Consider the following 23741-nt stretch of genomic DNA (forward strand, 5'->3'; position numbering starts at 1 on the left):
TGTAAACTTCATAATATCCATGATGATACGGGAATAGAGCGATTTATTCACGAATGTCTTTTTAATTTCAATAAGAAATATATTGGAATTTTAAATTGAGAAGGGTTGCATGTATGTATACGGGTCCGGATCTCCTAAAATTACCCAATCTTTGGGATTTGGATCGAGACCGTCCGATTCAAATCCCTCGCTCGAGATTGCTTCGCGATTCGAATTCATTTCTAGAGATGTGTGTGCTCCAATTCAGATAGATTATCACGGATTCAAATCGAACGATCCTGATTTAAAACCCAAAGACTGGGTTACTTCATTGGATCTGAACTCATGTATCTACCGGTGTATAAAATAAAATTATGAATATTTATTTTCTTATATTCCACTTGTGTCATGCCGACATCAGCTCCCAATAATTGCAGTACACATTCTTGGAGGTCTTTAGCCGCCACTTAATTTACTTGAATGATTGAATCCATCTTTGACTGCAAAGACATTATCTATTACGCAAGCCACCCTTATCTCTCCCTCTCACACTCTAAAAATCATCTTAATTCCACTCTATATATACTACCTTCCTGAAATCTCTCCTCACACACTTTTCTCTCTTAATTATACAACACAGACATCAAGAGCTAGAGACGACTATTACAATATGGGTTCAATTCCATGTGAGAAGCCTCATGCTGTATGCATCCCATTTCCAGCTCAAGGCCACATAACACCCATGCTAAAGCTAGCCAAGTTTCTTCATTCTAATCATGGCTTTCACATAACCTTTGTTATGACTCACTACAATCACCACCGCCTCATCAAGTCAGGTGCACTGTCACCCCAACTAAATGTGCCTGATTTTAATTTTGAGTCTATACCAGACGGCCTCCCCGCCCCTCCGGATGGTTTTGAGGATGCCACACAGGTATAAGACAGCTATTTTATTTATTTATTTTATTAAAGTATTATGGACTTTTGGTACATTTTTAGATGTTATTCTCGACAATTGAACCTACATCTCCAAAGAGAGATGGGTACCCGTGTGATTGCACTAAGAATACAGTTCTGTTTAAGATATTTAACTAAAACAATCTTTAATAATTTAATCTTTTGGAGTAACTAATTGGTTACAAATTAATGAACTAATTATATATAGGTAACTTGTAGATATATATATGTATGCATAAATTGGACAATAAAAAGGTTTATTAAAGAACTACTAAAATAAAGAAGAAGAAAAGTTGTACTCAAAATAGTCAATTTATTTTTATGATATTGGAAAAGTAAATATAACTTACACAAGTAATTAATACACATTTCATGCAGGATATCCCCGAATTGTGCCATTCGACAATGAAGACCGGTCTAAAGCCATTTAGGGAGGTGCTGAAGAGGGTTAATGGGGTCAACGGCTCACCACCGGTGAGTTGCATTATTTCGGACGGTGTCATGAGTTTCACACTTGATGCGGCGGAAGAGATGGGTTTACCGGAGGTGCTCTTTTGGACCACAAGTGCTTGTGGACTTATGGGCTATCTCCATTACAGCGACCTCATTGAGAGAGGGATTACTCCACGGAGAGGTAATTGTTTTCCACTTTGCATATTATTGATACTTTGCATTGTGGCTTATATATGCTGCCGTTATGACTTGTATATTATTGATGCTTTTCTTTTTGTTAAAATAAAAGCACAGTGGGTCCTTGTGTATTGTGCAGTCAAATAATTACACTACCATCACTAGCATGTACAGTATGAATTGGTAACAACAATATCAATTACGTCAGATTACTTTGGCTAAGTGTACACACACACACACACATCACCTACTGCCAGACCATTCCTCATTCTCTCCTTAACTGTTAGTGTCATGTTCTGCAACAGAAAGTTTTAATTAATTAATACCAAAATAAAATTCATCTAACTAAAAAGAAAAAGAAAATAATGGAGTTCATCTCTACATGTTCACACAAGATCAGGAAGGAAAGAGAAACAAATAGAACATTGTTGTCATACTCATACATTCATACTAATTAATCTTATCATTTACTCGGTACCGTGCGCAGATGAATCTCAACTTAAAGATGAATACCTCGACATGGTACTGGACTGGATTCCTGGGATGAAAAACATAAGACTAAGGGACATACCGACCTTCATACGTACCACTGACCCAGATGATATAATGCTTAACTTCTGTAAACGCGAGACTGGTCGTACTGCAAAGGCCACTGCCATTTTGTTAAATACATTTGATGAACTCGAACAACCCGTCTTAGGTGCAATGAAAACAATGCTTCCTCCTATCTACACAGTGGGCCCCCTCTCTTTATTACCCTCAAAGGCGAGCTCTGTTCCAATCAGATCAAATTTATGGAAAGAGGAGACCGACTGCTTGGAATGGTTGGATGGGAAGAAACCAGGATCGGTCGTGTATGTCAATTTCGGGAGCATAACGGTCATGACAAATGATCAACTGATTGAGTTTGCATGGGGTTTGGCGAATAGCAAGTTTGATTTTCTATGGGTTATAAGAAATGATCTGGTCAAGGGGGATACTGCTCTGCTGCCACAAGAGTTTTCTATAGATATCGAAGGGCGGGGTATGCTCGCCAGCTGGTGCCCACAGGAGGCTGTTCTGGCACATCCTGCAATTGGAGGTTTTTTAACACACAGTGGATGGAATTCAACAATTGAAAGCTTGAGTAGCGGGGTGCCGATGATCAGCTGGCCATTCTTTGCGGAGCAACAAACCAATTGCCGGTTTGTGTGCACTGATTGGGGTGTCGGGATGGAAATCAACAATAATGTGAAGAGAGATGAGGTAGAGGGACAGGTGAGAGAGCTGATGGCTGGTGAGCAGGGTGCACAGATGAGAAATCGAGCTGTTGAGTGGATGAAGAGTGTTAAAACGGCGACCCAGGCAGGCGGGTCATCTTTCAATAACCTGGAGAGGTTGGTGCATGATGTCCTGCTTCCTAATTAGAGAAAGTAAATTAATGATCTCCTAAATATTTCTCGATAACTTTCCTGTTTGTTTGAAATGATATGTGAATTTATATAGATGGCTGGCCATGTAAAATATCAGCTTGATGCCTTGATTGTTATAGTGATCAGTATTATGGTTTATGTCGTTAATGCGGTACTTGTTAGTTTGTGGATTGGTAATACATTGTTTATATGAACAGTACTGGTAAATATCTGGTATGTACATATTAGAAAGCTCTAGAAATTTGATTGGTAAATTTAGTAACTTCTGCTAACGAAACAGTTAATTACGGTCTAAGGAAATAATGTTGGCCTGGATCCACATTGTTGTAATTTGGGCCTAGTTAACATGGTCCAAATCGTAAGAATTAGCTAATAATCCATCTGTGCATTTCACGAACTAGAAATTATATTTTGTTTAGCGTCCTGAGACCCGTCTCAGCAGTAATTAATTTGAATAATTATATGAATCCCCCATCATCCCTCCATTTTTTTAACAGATTTTAGAGGTGGGTTTTTTTTTTCCAATGTCGTCCACATTTCTCACGATTTATGAGGAATTTTGCGAATCTAAAATCACGAACGTATTCTATGCAATTTTATCTTTCAAACGAGATCTATGATAACATACTTTCGGGCTCATCGTCACACAAGTATTTATACCTCATCGTGCAAGTATTTATACCTATACTTGTAAGTATTTATCCCCAATCGTGGACCCCGCATCTCCGCATCTCTCTATCACCCCCCATCTCTTAAATAGATTTAAACTTCCATAAACTAATTTAATTAACTAGTTTAATTAAGTTTATTCAAAACACTGTGGTCTTCCAAGTTTAATTAAATTCACAGGTATAAATATTTGGAAGATAATAAATTAATACTTGCAAACTAAGATAATAATACTTATGTCTAACTTGATATAACTATATGGGGGGACCACTCAAACTACATGGGAGAAGAATCATACACGTTTTTAGAGGTGAGTGTTTCTTTTTCTTTTTTCAAAATCTTTCACATTTCTCACGATCTATGAGGAATTTTGTGAATCTAAATCCACGAACGCATTCTACGCAATTTTATCTTTCAAATGAGATCCATGATGACATACTTTCGGGCTCATCATCACACAAGTATTTATACCTCATCGTGCAAGTATTTATACCTATACTTGTAAGTATTTATTCCCAATCGTGAACCCCGTATCTCCGCATCAATCTTCCCCAATCATCCCTGTGTCAATCTTTCTCTAACAAAAATAGTTGACTACATAGGTATAAATACTTCAGTGCATAGGTATAAATACTTGTAATACTTAATATTAATACTTTTAAATATCAGCAGTGTCATATGTGAAAAATACTAGGTATAAATACTTAGATGATGAGGTATAAATACTTGTGTGACGATTATCTTGAAAGTATGTTATCATGGATCTCATTTGAAAGATAAAATTGCGTAGAAGACGTTCGTGGTTTTAGATTCGCAAAATTCCTCATAGATCGTGAGAAATGTGGACGGGATTAAACAAATAAAATTGGGAGGATAATAGGGGAATAAGAGTGGGGAGACAATTATCATGGCCCAATTAATTTTATAAATTCAAAAATTATATATATTAGCTGCCAGCAAGGCAGCAACTAAAACATGAATTAATTATATGATAGAAATCAAGCATCCAATTATCTATTAAATAAAACTTACATTGTGATCGTCTGATTGGTACCTAACAGTTCTAACAAAATAAACGACGCAACTTAAATCTGCCATCACAATAATAATAATGGAGATGGATACTGACTCACATGCTGAATTTTGCTGCCAATTTAAAGCCGTATGGGAATGAAGATCATGAAGTAGACAGATCAGGGAAAATGGAGTCCTATACTCCTACGGTATTGACTTGATATATAAGACAATTCATTTTAATGCTGAATTTGCAATGATATTTTTCAGGAATTGCAAGCGCCTAGCATAGTCTTTTTTTATTATTATTATTGGTTGTATTATATATATCATGTTCCAAGTGCAGTTGTCAATGGATTCATAATTAAAATGAAAAAAAAAACAATTACAGTAAAAGAAAACCTAATTATTCATTTAATTTACCAAAAATGTCATCGTTCCTCTCACTCAAGTCTCAAGAGCGCGCCTGACGATAAGGAAAAGGAGAGAAAGACAAGGACAGCTACATATTTTCACATTAGCAAACTCGTCAAATCTCGACCCGTTGAAGAAAAGAAGGGAGGCGCGAGTCCATATCTATGAGATATTTCAAACTTTTTAGGCACTCAAGGAGGATCCGTATTATTGTGATTTAAGATTAGTGCAAAAATATTTGAACAGTCCAGATTCCGCAGAGTCCTTACAGTCCAATTAAATTACTCAAGAATAGGATAGAAGTTTTCATTTTAGCCCTCTCTTGGAGCAGTCTAACTTCAACTTCGACTGCAAATCATCTTGCCAATATAATGTACAAAATATCCCTTTCAATTCACTTTTAATTGCAGAACATACACATCATCAATAATGCACTGATGCATATGCATAAATATTTTATTAGAACAGTTTTGACTTCATACACAATCCCTTCGCTCATATTTTTTTTTTTTTTTTCTGTGTTCCATAACCACACTTATTGCTCTCATCTTTCATTAATTTTTATTCTTAATTTTGTACACTTCCATAATTCTAAATTCTAATTATACAGGATTGTCACAAGCTAATTTTCTATTTCTTATTTTTTTTACAAAATAAAATAAAATATTATTTTCTATATTCTAAACAATATATTTTATATTTACATGTGCAATATTTTTAAATCCAAAATTGCGTACTCTATTTATATATTTAAATACATATAAATTGCAATTTTCAATACAAATTAATCAATGTTGCTGAGTCTGCAGATTGATGGTAGTAATATACGTCTTTATTGTGCAGACCTAAGTTCAAATAAAGTTTCTAAACAAAAATTAGAAATTCCTATAATATGGAGTTATGAAAGTTTTTTAATATCTAATTTGGAAAGTAATAATAATTTACGATGTTCAAATTTCAGTCGGTGGTAATTATAATAATAATATTATTTTGACAACTTATTAGTGAAATTGTCAATAATGTTTTAATATAGTATAATTTTGGGAGTCATAACGGCTATGATATGAAAGAAATAACAAATTAATGGCTATAACATTGGATAATATGATAAAAAATTTATATGTAAAACATCATATTGAAGGCGTGAATCCGCACAAGAAATGTCCAGTGTGGCAGATGACAAAATGTGGGCAAATATCTTGGCGAAGTCAAAGCCGGTACGTACTCACCCTCACCAACGAAACGATAATGGATGTCAAACAGTGGGAGAGTCACTGTTAGAAGATCGGTTAGGATAGCTTAAATACTTAGTGCTAAGTGCTTACTTTGTAAAATACACACTGTATAGTGTAGGTAAATTAAACCTTATACAAGCCCACTTGGGCGGCTGTAATTAAGATTTTTATTAATGAAAATGTAGGATGGCAAGTTGCCTCCTACCCTCAAAAAAAAAAAAAAAAAAATCTTGGAGAAGCAATTCGGTCGGTGAAATACCTGTATTTTTACCAAGCAATTTCAAAAAAGAAATACCTGCATTTTAATTATGTGACTGAGTCACTGAGATGCTACTAATAATGAAGAAAATTTAAGCTTTCTATGGTTATCCCATATAATTTAAAAAAATAGGTCAAATCTTCTCTCAAGAAAAAGAAGTCAAATTAAACTATCAATATATTAGACAGCAAAAAACACCTTTATTTCTCTCATTCACTCACAAAGTCACATACAGACATACAGACAAGAGTTATAGGAAGAGAGACCATTACCAGTATGGGTTCAATCCCAAGTGAGAAACCTCATGCTGTATGCATTCCATATCCAGCACAAGGCCACATAACACCTATGCTAAAACTAGCCAAGCTTCTTCATTCCTGCTATGGCTTTCACATTACCTTTGTTAACACACACTACAATCACTGCTGCCTTCTCAACTCAGGTGCGCTGTCACCACACCTAAATGTCCCTGATTTCGTTTTGAGTCTATACCAGACGGACTACTGGCCCCACCAACTGGCTTTGAGGATGCCACACAGGTATAGTCAATTCTTTCTTATGATATTACGGCACTTTTAGTGTAAATTTATTTTCTAAGATGCATTTTTACATTTAGGGGCAGAAGGTAATGGTGGGGAAAGGTTGGCAAGTCACCCCTATAAACTGAAAATTTATAATTTGGTCCATTAAGGTTTGTAATTTTATATGCATAAAAACATTTTAGCCTCCCTTATAAAATGCAATTACACTACATTTGAACTCAAATTCAATCCCCCAATCTCAATTTTCTAGTTCCACCCCTGATAGCATACCTGTTAACAACTAAAATTATAGCTGGTTGAGAACCAAAACATCATTTTTGATATATAATAGTATAAATTTAAGTATCTTTTATAATAGAAAATCTTTCTCATCTCTAAATCTGTTTGACTGTACATTCAATACAAAATATTTGTTTTCCTTCAAATGAAAATGAAAGCAGGTGGCCAACTCAATGGTCATAGGAGTTTAATATTTCAATTTATTACTTGTGCTGAGTTTCCTGTAAATAGCCAATAAAATAGGGACCTTATTGTAAATACTATTTTTACTTATCAATAGAATTGTCAGGAGCTCCGGCTCACTGACCTTCAAAAAATAAAGAAAATGAAAGCAGGTGGTATTTATAACCACATTCCTTCTAATGAAAATTACATAATGTCTAGCCTCCATTTGGTTAAACTTCTGGAAAAGATAAAAGGATGACATGCTGAAATCATTTTAATTGTGAGAAATATTATTCTAATTTGATAATTTATAATGAACCATATGCAAATCTAGCTCCATGTCGACAAAGAGACTGATTGCGTGAGCATAAATTCATAAATATATATGATATATCTGCTTTCAGGATATCCCAAAGCTGTGCCAATCAGTTGATGAGAAAAACTCACTGAGGCCATTTAAAGAGTTGATCGAAAGGGCCAACTGTATCGGGGAGTCACCACCGGTGAGCTGCATCGTATCAGATGGAGCCATGAGTTTTACACTTGACGCGGCGGAGGAGATGGGGTTATCAGAGGTAATCTTTTGGACTACAAGCGCTTGTGGCTACTCTGGATATCTCCATTATGAGGAGCTAATTCAGAGAGGGATCGTTCCACTCAAAGGTAAAGTATTTACCATTTTACATCGGTTTGTTTTATTGTTTTGAATTTGTTATTGATACTCTGATTTGTTGTCCGTATTCAATTCTCTTTTCCAATATAAATAGTAATATGTTCATGTCATCCGTGCATATATAATCAGTGAAATTATGATATAGTAATGTAACAATATTGTGATGTTCAATTCTCTTTTCTAATTACTATTTTTTAATGATGTAAAGAGCAATAAATTTTGACGATTTTTGTTTGGAGCTTAAAATAGTATCATATTTAGTTGGATAATCATTACATCAGTGGACAAAATAATGAATGCCATGCCCTTCTACCACTGTCCCATATTTCTACTCTTTTATGTTATTGTCGCAATCACTAATCAAATTTCACACAATCAATTATATGTTTAGCATAAAACAATATTTAACATTCCAATCATGACATAATCCAGATGAAGCTCAACTGAATGACGGATACCTTGAAATGCACCTCGACTGGATTCCTGGCATGAAGAATTTGAGGCCACGAGACATACCAAGTTTTGTACGCACCACCGACCCAAATGATATCATGTTGAATTGTGTAAATCGCCAGTGTTTGAGCCATACCAGGGCAACTGCTATTGTGTTAAACACCTTTAATGAACTCGAGCAAACTGTATTAGACGCGCTCCAAACCAGGCTTCCTCCAATCTACACTGTGGGCCCGCTCTCTCTACTCTCCTCAAAGGCGACCAAAGTACCTGTCAGCTCAACTTTATGGAAAGAAGATACTGAATGCTTGATATGGTTAGACAGGAAAAAACAAGGGTCAGTTGTGTATGTCAATTTTGGCAGCATAACAGTCATGACTAACGATCAATTGACAGAGTTTGCTTGGGGTTTGGCGAATAGCAAGTGTGATTTTCTATGGGTTATAAGAAACGATCTGGTTTTCTATGGGTTATAAGAAACGATCTGGTGAAAGGCGATACTGCTGTACAGTACTCCCTCCAGAATTCTCTGCACAAATAGAGGGGCGGGGCCTACTTGCTGGTTGGTGCCAGCAGGAGGCTGTACTGGCACATCCTACTATTGCAGGTTTTTTAACACATAATGGATGGAATTCTACAGTTGACAGTTTGAGCTGTGGTGTGCCTATGATCAGCTGGCCCTTCTTTGCTGAGCAACAAACCAATTGCCGGTATGTGTGCACCGACTGGGGGGTCGGGATAGAAATTAACAACAATGTGAAGCGAGATGAGGTGGAATGGCAGGTTAGAGAACTCATGACTGGAGAGAAAGGAACGAAGATGAGAAATCGGGCAGTCGAGTGGAATTTAGAACATTGCAATTAGAGCGACCCAGCCTGGCGGTTCATCCTCCGTCAATCTTGATAGGTTGGTGAAAGAAGTCCTGCTTTCAAAGCAGAAGTAACTCTACTCTGAAATATATGCTGCATGATTTGGCACTTCTGGTTTCTTAAGTACGTACTTTGAAGTAATTAAGATGTTTTGCCATATACTTATGGCAAAAGAAATTAATGTTTATCATTATATTAGTAATTAAATTATGAAGTTATCGTATTCTATCAGAGACGTCTTTTTACTGTACAAAGAAAAGAAAACATACTTATTGTCCTCCACGCAAAATTCATTGTGGGTGTTGGAAACACCATGGCCATTGTATTGCGATCACCGCCCAAGGGCGGATGTATATTGAACCAATAGGGATCTCCCATTTTTTTTATTTTTGTTTATATTTTTATATGATTTTATATACAATTTAGATTAAAATATTGTGATATTGTAAAATTAATCTCATTCTATGTAGAAATGTTTTATATGGTTGACATTTATATTTATTTGACTTCTATAGTTTGAAAATCTAGCTCTGTCCTGATTACGACTGTACCATGTGGTGTTTCAATGTATTGTGTTTAGGTGTGCTCGGGACAAGGCTGTGCCATTCAGCACGTCAAAAATTTTAGACATGCCGTGCCACGTCATATAGTACAGTGTTAAAGTTGAACACAACACATTTGGCAGTACAGCACAGTCTGATACGATGTATTTCGTCATGCCGTGTGACCGTGTCGTAGTTACACATACCGTGCCAATGTTTTTTTTTTAATTTTGATAATTTGTTACTTAAAATATGTAATATGTTCAAAAAATATGAAAAAATATCTAAAAAGTGAAATGATTTAGATTAGTTTTAGTTTTTTCTTTTTTTTTAAATATTTTGTAGTACTTTTGTGTTTTGATATAATTTAAGAATATATTTGTAAGTAATAAAAAAGTTGAAATAAAATTTAGAGAAAGTATATCTAAAAATAAGGAAATTAGACGTGATGTATTGTACCTATGTCGTACAGGTACCGTGTCATGTGCGTGTTTAGACGTGTCGTATTTAACAGTGCTGATTTTAAGAAAATTCAAACACAACACTGTTAAGAACGTAGTACGGACACGCCTTGATACGTCACATCTAACAAGACTTGTCGTGTTGTGTCGTGTCCTTAGCCGTAGATGCCGATACGTGTGTCCGACACACCGTGCTTTTGCAATACACTAACCATGGCTCTAGAAATCGTGAACAAAATCATAATCAATAAGTTGAATTAGAATTTAGTGAATAAGTGAGAATAGGCCGAATCAGATTGAAAATTAAGTTCTTTTTTGTAGAAGCTTGTATTTTATATACAAAATTTGTAAAAAATATAATTTGTCAAAAACTTATGTAAAGAAAAATATATCACTCAACTAATTCACTAATATAATATAGCACAAGCATTATAACCGAAACATATTATTTAATTACAAAAAAGACAAACACTATCATGGCTCGATCACCTCGTCGTCATCTCAATTATAATAGAAAAGATATATTGTTGACCAAACTAAAATATATATATATACTGCATAGATCATTAAAAGTGAAAAAAAAAATATTAATAAGATACCTCAAAAACTTTAAATAATTAAACATGTGTCGCTTTAATTAAACTCATCACAAGAAGAAAAATAATAACATGGCTTTTTTCAACAAAAAGAGAAAGAATGATTATTGTAATGAAGTTAAATATTGAGCACCTGTCCATGAAGAATCGATAACTCATTGCCAACATTTGGTAACAGCTGCTTCCAATTACATTACCATTTCTTTACTTAAAAGGGGAACAAGAAAATACAGTAAACTGCCAGAAATTTTTATTTATAAAAATATATAGTGTTTTTGATGAATTAGGGGTGGGTTTTAATTATCTGGACACTCCAAACTAAAAATTAAATTTGGTGTCTTTAAGGAACCGTATTTTCAATTCGGATCCTTTGATAAACATCCATCACGCTTTCTAACCCAAATTCAAATCATACCAGCTCCTTCGCACTCTCCTAACCCCACTCTTCTTCTTCTTCTCCTGCCTCAATTGTTGTGTTGTCATTCATGTAGCTTGTGGCGCTAATTTTTTCAAAGGGATGGGAACTTGACCGAATGGCTTTAAACATAATTCCTTTCTAAAGCGTTTGCAGACCACATGATTAGATCTTATTAAAATTGATTAAATTAACCGGTAACGTAGTTGTTTTTGTTTTAAACCTTTAACGTTAGTCCCTCTCTCTATTTAAAAAAAAAGGGAATCGGTCTTCTTTCTCTGTCAGTCAAAGACGAAAACTATTTTATGTCCATAATTGAATTCAAATCGGATAGCTCCAACAAAATAAAAAAAAAATTGTCTAACCCTCCTCCGTTCCATGTGCCTCCGGAGAAAGCACGCACGTTCCCTCTAGCTGTTGACATGTATTTATAAACTAAAAATATAATTTGTCATACTAAATATATTATAAATCAAAGGTAAAAACAGCAGGCACAATTGTGACGGAATAGCCCTTTGGTAGAATGGTCATTGGATCTTCTATGGCACAAAGTGTCCCTGGATCACGAGTTCCCTGATAGATAGTATTCCAATTCCCAACTGATGTACGATGGTACCACCAATGTGTTAAAATGCGATTTTGTTCATATGTGACTGCATTTTAAAACACTAGGCACCACTAAGTCAAAAGAGTGAACCGCCAGTGGCAATTGAATAACCCGACGAATATGAAATCAGATGAAGAATTTGATTTAAATTCTATAATGTAAAATATTAAAGATATTTTTAGATGAGTGATAGAGTGAGGTATTATGCATAGTACATATTGACTCGCGTTATGGTCTCAAATCTTCGATTTGAAGATCATAATAATCGATCCAAACTGTTCAATATGATTTCTATATAAATATGTACTTGTAAACTAACAGTGGAGCCCACTACTTTACGACCTTATATTAACTCAAAAACCATGCTTATTCGGAATAGTGAAGAGAGGCCTCCTACTGTCATCCCAATCACACACTAGCTGAAATTAAATCTGGACCGTTTATTTCAATTGTGTTGAGTGAGGTTAGGGGTGTCAATGACACCAATTTACTCATTTACCCTACCCGTATCGTATTCGATAAGATGGGTATGAGTAAGATTTTGTTTTCGTTAACATATTGGGTATGGGTATGGGTAAGGATTTTTTTTCGTTAGATAAATGGATATTGGTACGGGTAAAGGCTATTTCATACCCATTGCGTAACGGATAATTATATAAATAAATTATATTATAAGAAGAATATTATGTTAAATGTTTTACTTTTTTATTTGAATGTTTTATTATTTAGTTAAGGAATTGAATTTGTTAGAAGAGATATTTGTGATTTTGATTTTTTTTTTGTTTAATAAAAAACTATTACTTAGAATTAATTGCATATTTATATTTTAATTTATATTAACAATTGTATTGCATATGTATGACATGATAAGTTTTGATGATTTATTTGTAAAAATAATAAAATTATTTTATTTGTATTATTTGTTATTCATCTACTACTGTTTCATTACTTGCTAATTTTAACAGGCATGAGTAGGATAGAATAAAGCTAATTCTTAACGGGCATGAGTAGAATATGGATAATGCAAATTCTTAGTGGGTATGGATATAATACGTATCGTACCCATTGACACAATGACACCCTACGTGGGAGGATACGGATCCTTAACGGAGGCCCCTGTTTCCACCTTTACAAAATTTCAACCAGAGCTTGTTAGCATATCAGGAGATAAATTTTTATAAATTTTATCCTTGTTCTCTTTGCATGTCTTCATTTTACCCCATTTTTTTTTATTAATTGCATTTAAAAACAACAGAATTAATAAAGGAACATTGAACCAGGGATAATTTGAAAGTTAGCAGGGACGGTAAGAAGATGGCCGGTAGGGCGGTAGGAAATATTATTTAACCCTAGCAGATCGATTCATCCAATTCTGATTATATGGTAACTTATCAATTCCGATTGCAATCTCGATTTTCAAAACCATGTTATTTCCAACTGTTACCCACAATAAATTTTTTGTGGAGACTAAGTATTGTTTTTTTCTTTTCTTTATTAGTAAAAGACGCGTCTCTAATAGAATAACTTCATAATTTTACTTGTGTAATGGAAAATCATTATTTTTCGTGCCATAAGAACATAACAAAACATCTTAATTACTTCATGAAACAAACAAACTACGTACTTAACGAACCAAAAATGACAAATCATGCATGCAGCATATATTTCAGCGCAGAGTTACTTCCATTTTGAAAGAATCACTTCTTTCACCAACTTATCAAGATTGACGGCGGATGAACCGCCGGGCTGAGTGGCCCTAATTGCACTCTTCTTCCACTCGACTGCCCGGTTTCTCATCTCTGCTCCTTTCTCTCCAGTCATGAGTTCTCTAACCTGCCATTCCACCTCATCTCTCTTCACATTGTTGTCAATTTCCATTCCGATCCCCCATTCAGTGCACAAATACCGGCAATTGGTCTGTTGCTCAGCAAAGAAGGGCCAGCTGATCATAGGCACCCCACAGCTCAAACTGTCAAGTGTAGAATTCCATCCACTATGAGTTAAAAAGCCCGCAATAGCAGGATGTGCCAGTACAGCCTCCTGCTGGCACCAACCGGCGAGGAGGCCCCGCCCTTCTATATCTGCAGAGAATTCTGGCGGGAGTACAGCAGTATCGCCTTTCACCAGATCGTTTCTTATAACCCATAGAAAATCACACTTGCTGTTTGCCAAACCCCAAGCAAACTCTATCAATTGATCATTAGTCATGACTGTTATGCTGCCGAAATTGACATATACAACCGAGCTTGGTTTTTTCCCGTCTAGCCATTTCATGCATTCAGTGTCTTCTTTCCATAAATTCGAGCTGAGAGGTACTTTGTTCGCCTTGGAGGAGAGTAGAGAGAGTGGGCCCACAGTGTAGATTGGAGGAAGCATGGTTTGTAGTGTGTCTAATACAGTTTGTTCCAGTTCATCAAAGGTGTTTAACACAATAGCAGTTGCTTTGGTATTGCGCCAACTCTCGCGATTTAGATAGTTCAACATGATATCGTTTGGGTCGGTGGTGCGTAAAAAATCCGGCATGTCCCTTAGCCGTATATTTTTCATGCCAGGGATCCAGTCGAGGGGCATTTCAAGGTATCCGTCCTTCAGTTGAGCTTCATCTGGTTTATGTCATAATTGGAATGTTAAATATAATTTTATGCAAATATAATATTATATAATTGATTGTGCGAATTTGATTAGCAATTGGGACAATGCATAAAGAGTAGAAAATTGTGACAGCGGTAGAAAATGCTGTGTACTTGCTGGTAAACATAATCGATGCCTAGAGGTGCTATTGGGTCGGGTAGGGTCCGGATACTATTATATTTGGATCCGTACTCTAAAAGTGTTCGGATCCGAATTTCAATCCATATACTTATACTTATTAGTTTCAAATCGGATCAGATCCGAATAAAGTTACCGTAGATATTATAATCATGACTTAACATAACAATATTATTTTGGCAAGATCTAGAATACATGACTTAGCTGCTGGTATATTTGTATACTGATGTCATGGCAATCCAACTAAATAGGGTAAATTTCGCTGGAGGTCACTAAACTTTGTTATTTGTCACGAATTGGTCACTCAACTTTGATTTGTCCCTTTTGAGTCACTCAACTTTGTTATTTGTTCCAATCAAGTCACTCAACGTTTTCCATCCAAATTTTTAACGGAATATGCTAATTCCGTTAGTTTTTTGGATGGAATATGTTAATTCCGTTAAAATTTTGGATGGAATGGGTATATTCCGTTAATTTTTTGGACGGAATAGGAATATTCCGTTAAAAATTTGGATGGAAAACGTTGAGTGACTTGATTGGGACAAATAACAAAGTTGAGTGACTCAAAAGGGACAAATCAAAGTTGAGTGACCAATTCATGACAAATAACAAAGTTTAGTGACCTCCAGCGAAATTTACCCAACTAAATATGATAGTGTGTGATGCTACAATAAAAAATAATCAAAAACATAATCACCAATTTTATATAAACGGACTACATCAATATACTACTATACATGAAAATGAGAATTGAACACTGACACCGAAGTAGAGTACTGATAATTAATCAAAACAATAAAACAATTCGATTAAAAATGATACGTTACCTTTGAGGGGAACGATCCCTCTCTGAATTAGCTCCTTGTAATGGAGATATCCATTGTAGCCACAAGCGCTTGTGGTAAAAAAGATTACCTCTGGTAACCCCATCTCCTCCGCTGCATCAAGTGTAAAACTCATTACTCCATCTGACAGGATGCAGCTCACCGGTGGTGAGCCCGTATCACCATTCACCCTTTCGAGCAACTCCTTAAATGGCTTCAGACAGTTCTTCTCAACTGATTTGCAGAGCTCTAGGATATCCTGAAAGGAGGGATATATGAAAGTCAAGCAATCAGTCTTTTTGTCAAGATCGATGGAGCTGGATATACATAGTTTAAATCAGAATAGAATAATATTCTCACAATTAAAATGGTTTCGGCTACATCTTTGATATTTTCAGAAAACTCAATACTACTAGCAAGGTCCGGAGATGTAACAATTCAATTTGCTGGTTTAGTTAAAAAGGACAATCGATCCACTAGACTTATCTTTTTTTTTTTTGAAAACTTGGTAGTAGCTACCAAGGTTCGTGAGGGCGAATCGAATTCTCGACCTTTGGGTATAACAACTCTAGGACATTTTTCTAGCTAATTGGATCCACTAGATTATCATTAGAAGGAATTTGGTTATAAATCCCACCTGCTTTCATTTTCATTAAATGGAAAATACACTTGGTTTAGACATTAGATCATGGATAGTTCTACGGTTCTACCAGGCATCTTAATTTTAAGATACATCATTTGATTAAAATTTAAATATAATTTATATAAAATTTCCTTAATTTGTTATCTACAAAAAGAGACAAGGAGATGAGAAAACAAATATTTTGTATATATTGAATGACAGTGGTACAGATTTTGAGAAAGATTTTATTTTGAATAAGACACTTCACTTGATACTATTATCTAAAATAATATTTTGGTTCTTTGAAACCAACGACTATTATTTAAGATTTATTCTAACATATGATGTACCTGAAAAATTAGATTCCTTGAAATTTAGATTTACGCTAAAATTACCGGTATATAATATCATACAAAATAATTTAACCATACCTGTGTTGCATCCTCAAAGCCAGCTGGTGGGACCGGGAGTCCATCTGGTATCGACTCAAAACGAAAATCTGGAACATTAAGCTGCGGTGACAGCGCACCTGAGTTGAGAAGGCGACGGTGATTGTAGTGTGTGTTAACAAAGGTTATGTGAAAGCAATAGCAGGAATGAAGAAGCTTGGCTAGTTTTAGCATAGGTGTTATGTGACCTTGTGCTGGATATGGGATGCATACAGCGTGAGGCTTCTCATTTGGAATTGATCCCATGTTGGTAATGGTCTCTCTTCCTGTAACTTTGTGTCTAAGTGTGACTTTGTGAGTGAATGAGAGGAAGGGTGTCTTTCGATATCTAATATACTGATAGTTTGATTACTAAAACAGTTTTTTCATGTAACCCATCAAAGGCACCAGGCCCTGATGGGTTCTCTTTCTTGTTTTATCAAACTTTTTGGGAGGATATCAAACATGATTTTATGCAATTGGTAGTAGCTTTTTATAATAATCAATTGGATTTAGCGAGGATTAATATGGCTTCTATTTGTTTAATCCCAAAGAAAGATAATGCCAATGAAGTTAGAAACTTTAGACCAATCAGCTTAATAAATTGTAGTATGAAAATTATTACAAAATGTTTAACGGATAGGCTTTCTTTGTGCATTGATGATCTAATTGATGCATCCCAAACTGCATTTATCAAAGGTAGATTGATAATGGATAATATTATAGTGGCCAATGAAGTTTTACATAAAGTTAGGGTACATAAAGAACAAGGTGTATTATTTAAACTGGATTTTGAAAAGGCATATGACCGAGTCCATTGGGATTTCTTGTTGGAGGTTTTACATTTGCGAGGATTTGGTGATAGGTTTATTTCTTGGATTACCTTATTCTTAGAGAGTGGAAGATCTTGCATAAATTTAAATGGAGAATTAGGGGCTTACTTTCATTGTAAAAGGGGTTTACGTCAAGGGGATCCTCTATCCCCTTTATTATTTAACCTTGTAGCTGATGCGTTAAATAAAATATTATTGAGAGCTCAACAATCAGGTTTGATCCAAGGTTTAGGAAATTTTTCTACTTCTAGAAATATATTGAATTTACATTTCGCAGATGACACTTTACTTTTCTTGAAAGCTGATAGAAAAATGATCACTGTTCTTAGGTGGTTATTATTATGTTTTGAAAATCTTTCGGGTATGAAAATTAATTTTGACAAGAGTGAGATGGTATCTTTAAACATTAGCACTGTGGAGGGCCAAGAACTAGCTAGCTTGTTAGGATGTAAATTAGTGCAGCTACCAATCATGTACCTAGGTGTACCTTTGCATTGGAAAAAGTTAAGCGAGAATGAATGGTTGCCTTTAGTTGACAAAATAGAAAAACGTTTACAAACATGGAAAGGCAAGCTGATGTCAATGGGGGGAAAAGTTACTTTGGTCAACTCAGTTATTTCATCTATTCCGTTATTTCATCTATTCCGTTATACTGGCTATCTCTTTATAAAATGCCAAGTAAGATCAGGTATAAAATTGATAGATTAAGACGTAAATTTCTATGGTTTGGAGGGAACATTGTTAGGAAAAAAGCATCTCCAATTGCTTGGGATAAGGTCTGTAAAAGTAAAAACCAAGGAGGTCTTGGGGTCTTAGATCTCCAACGTATGAATATCTCCTTGTTGGCTAAATGGTTGTTTAGGTTTTACGATAATAAGGTAACAGGTACATGGAAAGAGCTCATAATTGAAAAATATTCGTATACAGGTGATAGAAGAGTGAAATCTTCTTTATGGAATGATATCTTAAAATTAAGACATATTATTCAGGTAAGTAGTAGTTGGTCTGTTGGTAATGGGGAATCAATAAGATTTTGGTTAGATACATGGTGTGGAGATACGTTGCTAAGTGTTGATTTCCCTAGTCTCTTTGAAATTGCTTATGACCAAAATATTAGGGTAGCTGCATCTTTTCAAAACAATAGATTAAATATTCAATTTGCTAGACAATTAACAGAAACTCTCCTTACTGAATGGATAGCCTTAGTCAACCGTATTTCTTCTGTTAGTTTAAACCTTACTGCTGACCAAATCTCTTGGAGGTGGAATCCACATGGTACCTTTAATGTTAATTCCCTTTATAAGTTCTTAGAATTTGGTGGAGTCCCTGTTAATACTTACAATAGTATTTGGAAGGCTAAAATTCCTTTAAAAATCAAGATTTTCTTATGGTTAGTAAGACAAAAGCGTGTCTTAACTAAAGATCGATTAAGTAAACAAGGATGGACAGGTGATACTACATGTGTGTATTGTTCCCAAAAGGAAACTGTTGACCACTTGTTTGTGACTTGCACTTTTGCACGATCGATTTGGAATTGGATAGCTAAGTATAATAACTTTTCTTTTGCTTATATGACTATAGATACCCTGTGGGAAATGGATTACTGTATTCCATTAAAAGAACCAAATATTATTGAAATAATTCGAGGGTCTGTTTTATGGAATATATGGTTGGATAGAAATAGGATTATTTTTAAAGAAGGTAATATACAGCATGTGCATGCAATAGGTTCAAAAATATTAACTATGGCTAGATTTTGGGCTTTAAACCAAAAAACAGATCTTACATGTCATTTGAATCTAATTTTACCTTGTGATTTGAAGGACCTGATAGGGTGTACAATGGTCATTTCCATGGAGGCTACACAAGTTTCAACCCCTATGCATGGAGTAGAGATCATTTCTAGTGATGAAGAAGGTTCCTCAACTAGTGCAGGATATAGTGGAAACAACTTAACAATAGCGGTGACCTAATATTTTAGGGTCTTTTATGCTACAGTTCTCTTTTGTGATGTTCTATACTTGTCTGTTCGGGTTTCTGGTTTATGGAGGCTTTGATGAACTGTTTTGAGATTTCTTTATTTACAGGGACTATTATGCATATGTTGATTCGTTGGTGATATGTTAGCTTTTTAGGGGCTGGTGAGCTTATTTCTTTAGGTATTCATAACCTAGAGCAGATGACACTATATGATGAGGATCTATTGGACCTGGCTTCATTTGAAGATCTTCGAACCGGCGTTTTTTATTATGACTGCCTTTAGTTTTTGTTGTTTTGTTGTTACAAAGCTATATTTCTATGTGGTGTTTTGTTCTATTTCTAGCTATGAGGATTGCTGTAAGAACATAGGTGGGTTGGTACCAACTTGGTACCATCTTCACCCTTGGGATTTTCTAATGAAAATCGGTGGCAATGACCACTTATTTCAAAAAAAAAAATAATTTAATAAATTAGTGAGAGCAAGAATAGCGTGGGGACTTTTTTTTAATCTGGGTCCCACTTGATTTGACTTCTTTTTTATATTCTTGCAATAATCAGAGGGCTTCAATTTTCTTCAATCTTATAAATAGCGTCTGCATCAAATACATGAATTTCACCAACCGAAGTGCTTCACATATTTGCCCACAATTTGTCATTTGCCGCACTGAAATTTCCTGCATGGATCCTTGACTCCTTGTCTTGAATTTGTATCAGTTTTTTTAAATGAGTTTAATTTGATATGGTGTTCTCCACAAAAATATTCTTATCGGATTCCTCAAAATTGTAGCCATTGATTTGTTATTTCTTTCATGATAGCGTTGATGGAGTTGAGGACAAATATGTCAAATTAAAATAGACTTTTATATCTAAATTTTATACATAAAGTCGAATTTTTAACATAATTTTTTTACTGTTTGTAATCAAATTCATTCCATTTATTATTTCTTTGAAGTTACACATTAATTCTTGTTCAATTCATATTTGATTTTTCGTTTGTAAAATTTTAATTTATTTTCTCAGTTTATTTTTTGAATATATGAATCAATTATATAATAATTAAATTGCGCAAATAAAAAATCATACATGAATTGAACCAAAAATAATATAATTTTAAAGAAAGAATAAATTGAATCAATTTGTTGTAAATAGTGAAAAATTGTATATGTGAAAGATATGATTTATTTATGAAATTTTGATATCAAAATAAATTTGATTGAAATCTTATCATAAATATAAATAATCAAATGGATTTAGATGATTATGCGTTGAGTATTCAGCCATAGGTCGAGTCATTCTTTCATTCTCTTTTCAATAATATTTAATTATGTCATTTTATATATTTCATACAAGTTTAATTAAATTCCTATAATAATTAAGAGATTTAAAAAAAAAAGACATTTTGGGTATGAAGAGAGAAAATTTTCCCTCTTTGCTAAATAATCTAATTATTACTATCAAAATAGAACTTTTTTTATATAAACCATAAATTTATAGTACAATGGCACAAGTTTTCATCTCTTTTTAAAGAGACATACGTTTCTATTCTCAAAACGTTTAAAAAAGTTTGAGAAATTTTATGTCCCCTCGTCCTCCAACTTTCTCTCCATCTACCGATTATATTTTTTTTTCTTTTTCGCTCTCATTCCCGTATCTGCTCCATTTTTGACCGTCGCACCACCTATCTCAATCTCCAGCTTTTCTGTGCTTGACGATTTACAAGATGAAATAAGATTTGTTTTGTAAAATGACAGAAGGAGAATTAAAGACATATAGAAAACAATGAACTATTAATATATGTTATGATACACAATTAAGATTTTCTGAAATAACTATTAAAACTTTCTAAAAACAATATTAAGATTTGTGAAAAACAAAATAAAGACAAAGAAAATCCAATATTATCTTTCTAAAAAGCACTGTTAAGAGTTGTTAATATAAATATTAAGACTTTCTAAAAACACCATTAACTTGTGATAAGTACTTTTAAGACTTACAATTTGAAATATAAAGCGTTGGAAAAGAAAAAACAAGCAGCATGAATTATAACTCAAAAATACTTTTTATATATCTCATTTGAAAAAGAAAATCAAGTAGAAGACGTTTATATTTTTAAATTCATAAAATTTCTCACAGATCGCCAAAAAAAATAGACGAGAATTATCAAAGGAAAAAAAAAACAGTGAATGAAAAGAAAATTTTATTTTTTGCCTTGAAGACAAATTGAAAGAAAAAATAATTATCACTCTCATAATTTTTAGTTTGTAACTATATAGGTTCTGCTATGAGATTAATTCATGCCAGATTAGTCTGAATTTAAAAATTATATCTCAGGTTACCTGAGGAGATGTGGATCCATAAGGCTCAAGGAAAGCAGATGTGAGTTGTCAATTATATTCCTAGATTTTGAAAAAAAAAAAAAATAGCTCAAATAATTTAGGGCTATTGCCTACTTTACTGCGACTCAATATTTAGTATGTTTGCTTGTAATCTTAGAATAACAAGAATAGTAAAATTGATATTTGTCTTATTAAAATAGCTTGTTCTAATTTTTTGTGAGAATAGTTTGTTCTAATAGGACAAACAAATTTGATTCTCTATTCTTGCTATTCTAACATAATCAAACGCCGAATAACTTGTTCTTAAAAATAATCTATTTTCAATCCAACCAAACATACTAGTGAACAAATTTATTTATCTCTAGGCCGAATTCAATTTCTTGTCAACTAATTCTTTTTCCCAACCCAACTTATTTTTTTCACACTCCAACTCATTTCTGTCTACCTCTGATGAAATACGCTTGATAAACTACATTTAAGAAAAAATTAATAATTCATGCAATCTTTCATCAAAAAAATATGTGCCAACTACCAACTCCATTAATTCAAGGATGCGTTGAATTTAAAATCCAATATAATATCAAATGATGAATACAAACAACAACAACAACAACAACAACAACAACAACAACAATCAAATTTTTAGTTTCAAACAAGTTGGACTAGGTTAGAAATAAAATCTAATCATAATCAAGGAGTTTCTGCACAACCTATCTCAAGCCAAAATAAAGGAGAACAGTCATGATAGGCGTGGCGAGCCAACAATAAACCAATGAGTCGTCTCCATTTACACGTGCAGTATGAAAAGAAAAAAAAAAATTAGGTTTTGGCAGCCGCCATTCAACTTTTTCCTTATCTCCATTCAATCTCATTCTTTCTATTTCTTGTAGTTTTTTTATTCTCGACTTTCTCTCGGCTCTATCTTCTCGAGTGGAGAGGAGAACAAGAGAGAAGGGAGGAACTGGGGCCGAGCGGAGCCGATCTGAGCCGAGAGTGCGGTATCATTGGAACTCGTAGCGTAGAGTCTCTATCTCGATTATAGTGCGACGGTGAGTACACCCGATCATTGTCGGAGCGCGGTGATGGTCGAAGAAACGGATCCGGTCGTGGAGCGAGATGGCGTTAGGGTGATCAACATTTCGATTGGAGTGCGACGGTGAGTAGATTCGGTCGTTGTCAGAGCGCGACAGCGGTTGAAGAAGCAGATCTGGTCGTGGAGCGAGATGGCGTTAGGGTGATCAACATCTCGATTGGAGCGCGGCGATGAGTAGATCAGGTTGTTGTCGGAGTGCGGCGACGGTCGAAGAAGCGGATCCAGTCGTGGAGCGAGATGAAGATTATAGTATTAGAATAATTAAAATAGATTAGAATATTATAGTAGTTTAAAGATTTTCATGAGAATAAAATAGTATATTTAGAAATTACGATAAATATGTTTTTTTATCAATGAAATTGTTAGTAGACATTTAATGCCACTAATTTTCAAAAAAAAATACCATTAATTGAAAAACAATCATTCCCTCGTGGAATGAAACCCATAATATCAAATGATGAATACAACAGAAAAAAGTTTATGAATGTAAATCGGACAATATTCTCTCCGGTATTGGACGGTGGAATCCCCAACTTTACGGCTCAGATTAACTTTCAACCATACCTAATTCAATCTGGTGCCTATTTGATTGTAGGGGGTCCTCTTTAAGATTCATACAAAGTTTAAAGAACGGTCCGATCTACTAATTCTAAAAGATTCTATTGTTCAGTACCACTAAGGATTT

The 23741-nt window shown here is 34.4% G+C and overlaps 2 protein-coding genes and 1 pseudogene across 6 annotated transcripts in view; 2 read left to right on the plus strand and 1 right to left on the minus strand.

The window, feature by feature from the left end:
* The window catches only part of LOC144559259 (7-deoxyloganetin glucosyltransferase-like), a 35416-nt gene extending 32438 nt beyond the window's left edge, over positions 1-2978 (plus strand). For 2 of the 3 annotated variants that reach the window (XM_078308271.1, XM_078308270.1), the window contains exons 2-4: positions 628-913; positions 1315-1570; positions 2054-2978. In XM_078308271.1, the coding sequence (XP_078164397.1) occupies positions 650-913; positions 1315-1570; positions 2054-2973 (1440 nt within the window). In that variant the 5' untranslated portion in view covers positions 628-649 and the 3' untranslated portion in view covers positions 2974-2978. Of the gene's footprint in view, positions 1-529; positions 914-1314; positions 1571-2053 lie in introns of those variants that run through there. The other variant, XM_078308269.1, reaches the window with a different exon arrangement.
* A 3811-nt stretch (positions 2979-6789) lies between these two features.
* LOC144559258 (7-deoxyloganetin glucosyltransferase-like) lies at positions 6790-9761 on the plus strand (annotated as a pseudogene). Its single transcript, XR_013513112.1, has 3 exons — positions 6790-7108; positions 7960-8218; positions 8661-9761. The product of XR_013513112.1 is annotated as a 7-deoxyloganetin glucosyltransferase-like (transcript).
* A 3933-nt stretch (positions 9762-13694) lies between these two features.
* Positions 13695-20346, minus strand: LOC144559257 (7-deoxyloganetin glucosyltransferase-like). 2 transcript variants are annotated; one of them, XM_078308267.1, is made up of 4 exons: positions 20245-20346; positions 16818-17057; positions 15768-16023; positions 13695-14774 (listed from the first exon to the last, which is right to left on the minus strand). In XM_078308267.1, exons 1-4 carry the CDS (start codon positions 20305-20307, stop codon positions 13849-13851), a joined length of 1485 nt encoding a protein of 494 aa, XP_078164393.1. In that variant the 5' UTR covers positions 20308-20346; the 3' UTR covers positions 13695-13848. The 2 variants fall into 2 exon arrangements, with proteins under 2 accessions (XP_078164393.1, XP_078164394.1); XM_078308268.1 differs by lacking the exon at positions 20245-20346 and having other exon boundaries at positions 16818-17160.
* Positions 20347-23741: the final 3395 nt, after the last annotated feature.

The sequence above is a fragment of the Carex rostrata genome, chromosome 9, assembly GCF_964058835.1.
Source record: "Carex rostrata chromosome 9, lpCarRost1.2, whole genome shotgun sequence".
NCBI classification, from domain to species: Eukaryota; Viridiplantae; Streptophyta; class Magnoliopsida; order Poales; family Cyperaceae; genus Carex; species Carex rostrata.

Excerpts from the sequence above, each read along its gene's own strand:
- LOC144559257 (XM_078308267.1), bottom strand. The coding sequence starts at position 20,307 with ATGCAGGAAATTTCAGTGCGGCAAATGACAAATTGTGGGCAAATATGT. Across the intron at positions 17,058-20,244 it reads TATGTGAAGCACTTCGGTTG|CCTCACGCTGTATGCATCCC; the intron begins GTGAAATTCATG and ends CCAAATGAGAAG. Across the intron at positions 16,024-16,817 it reads GCTTTGAGGATGCAACACAG|GATATCCTAGAGCTCTGCAA; the intron begins GTATGGTTAAAT and ends CCCTCCTTTCAG.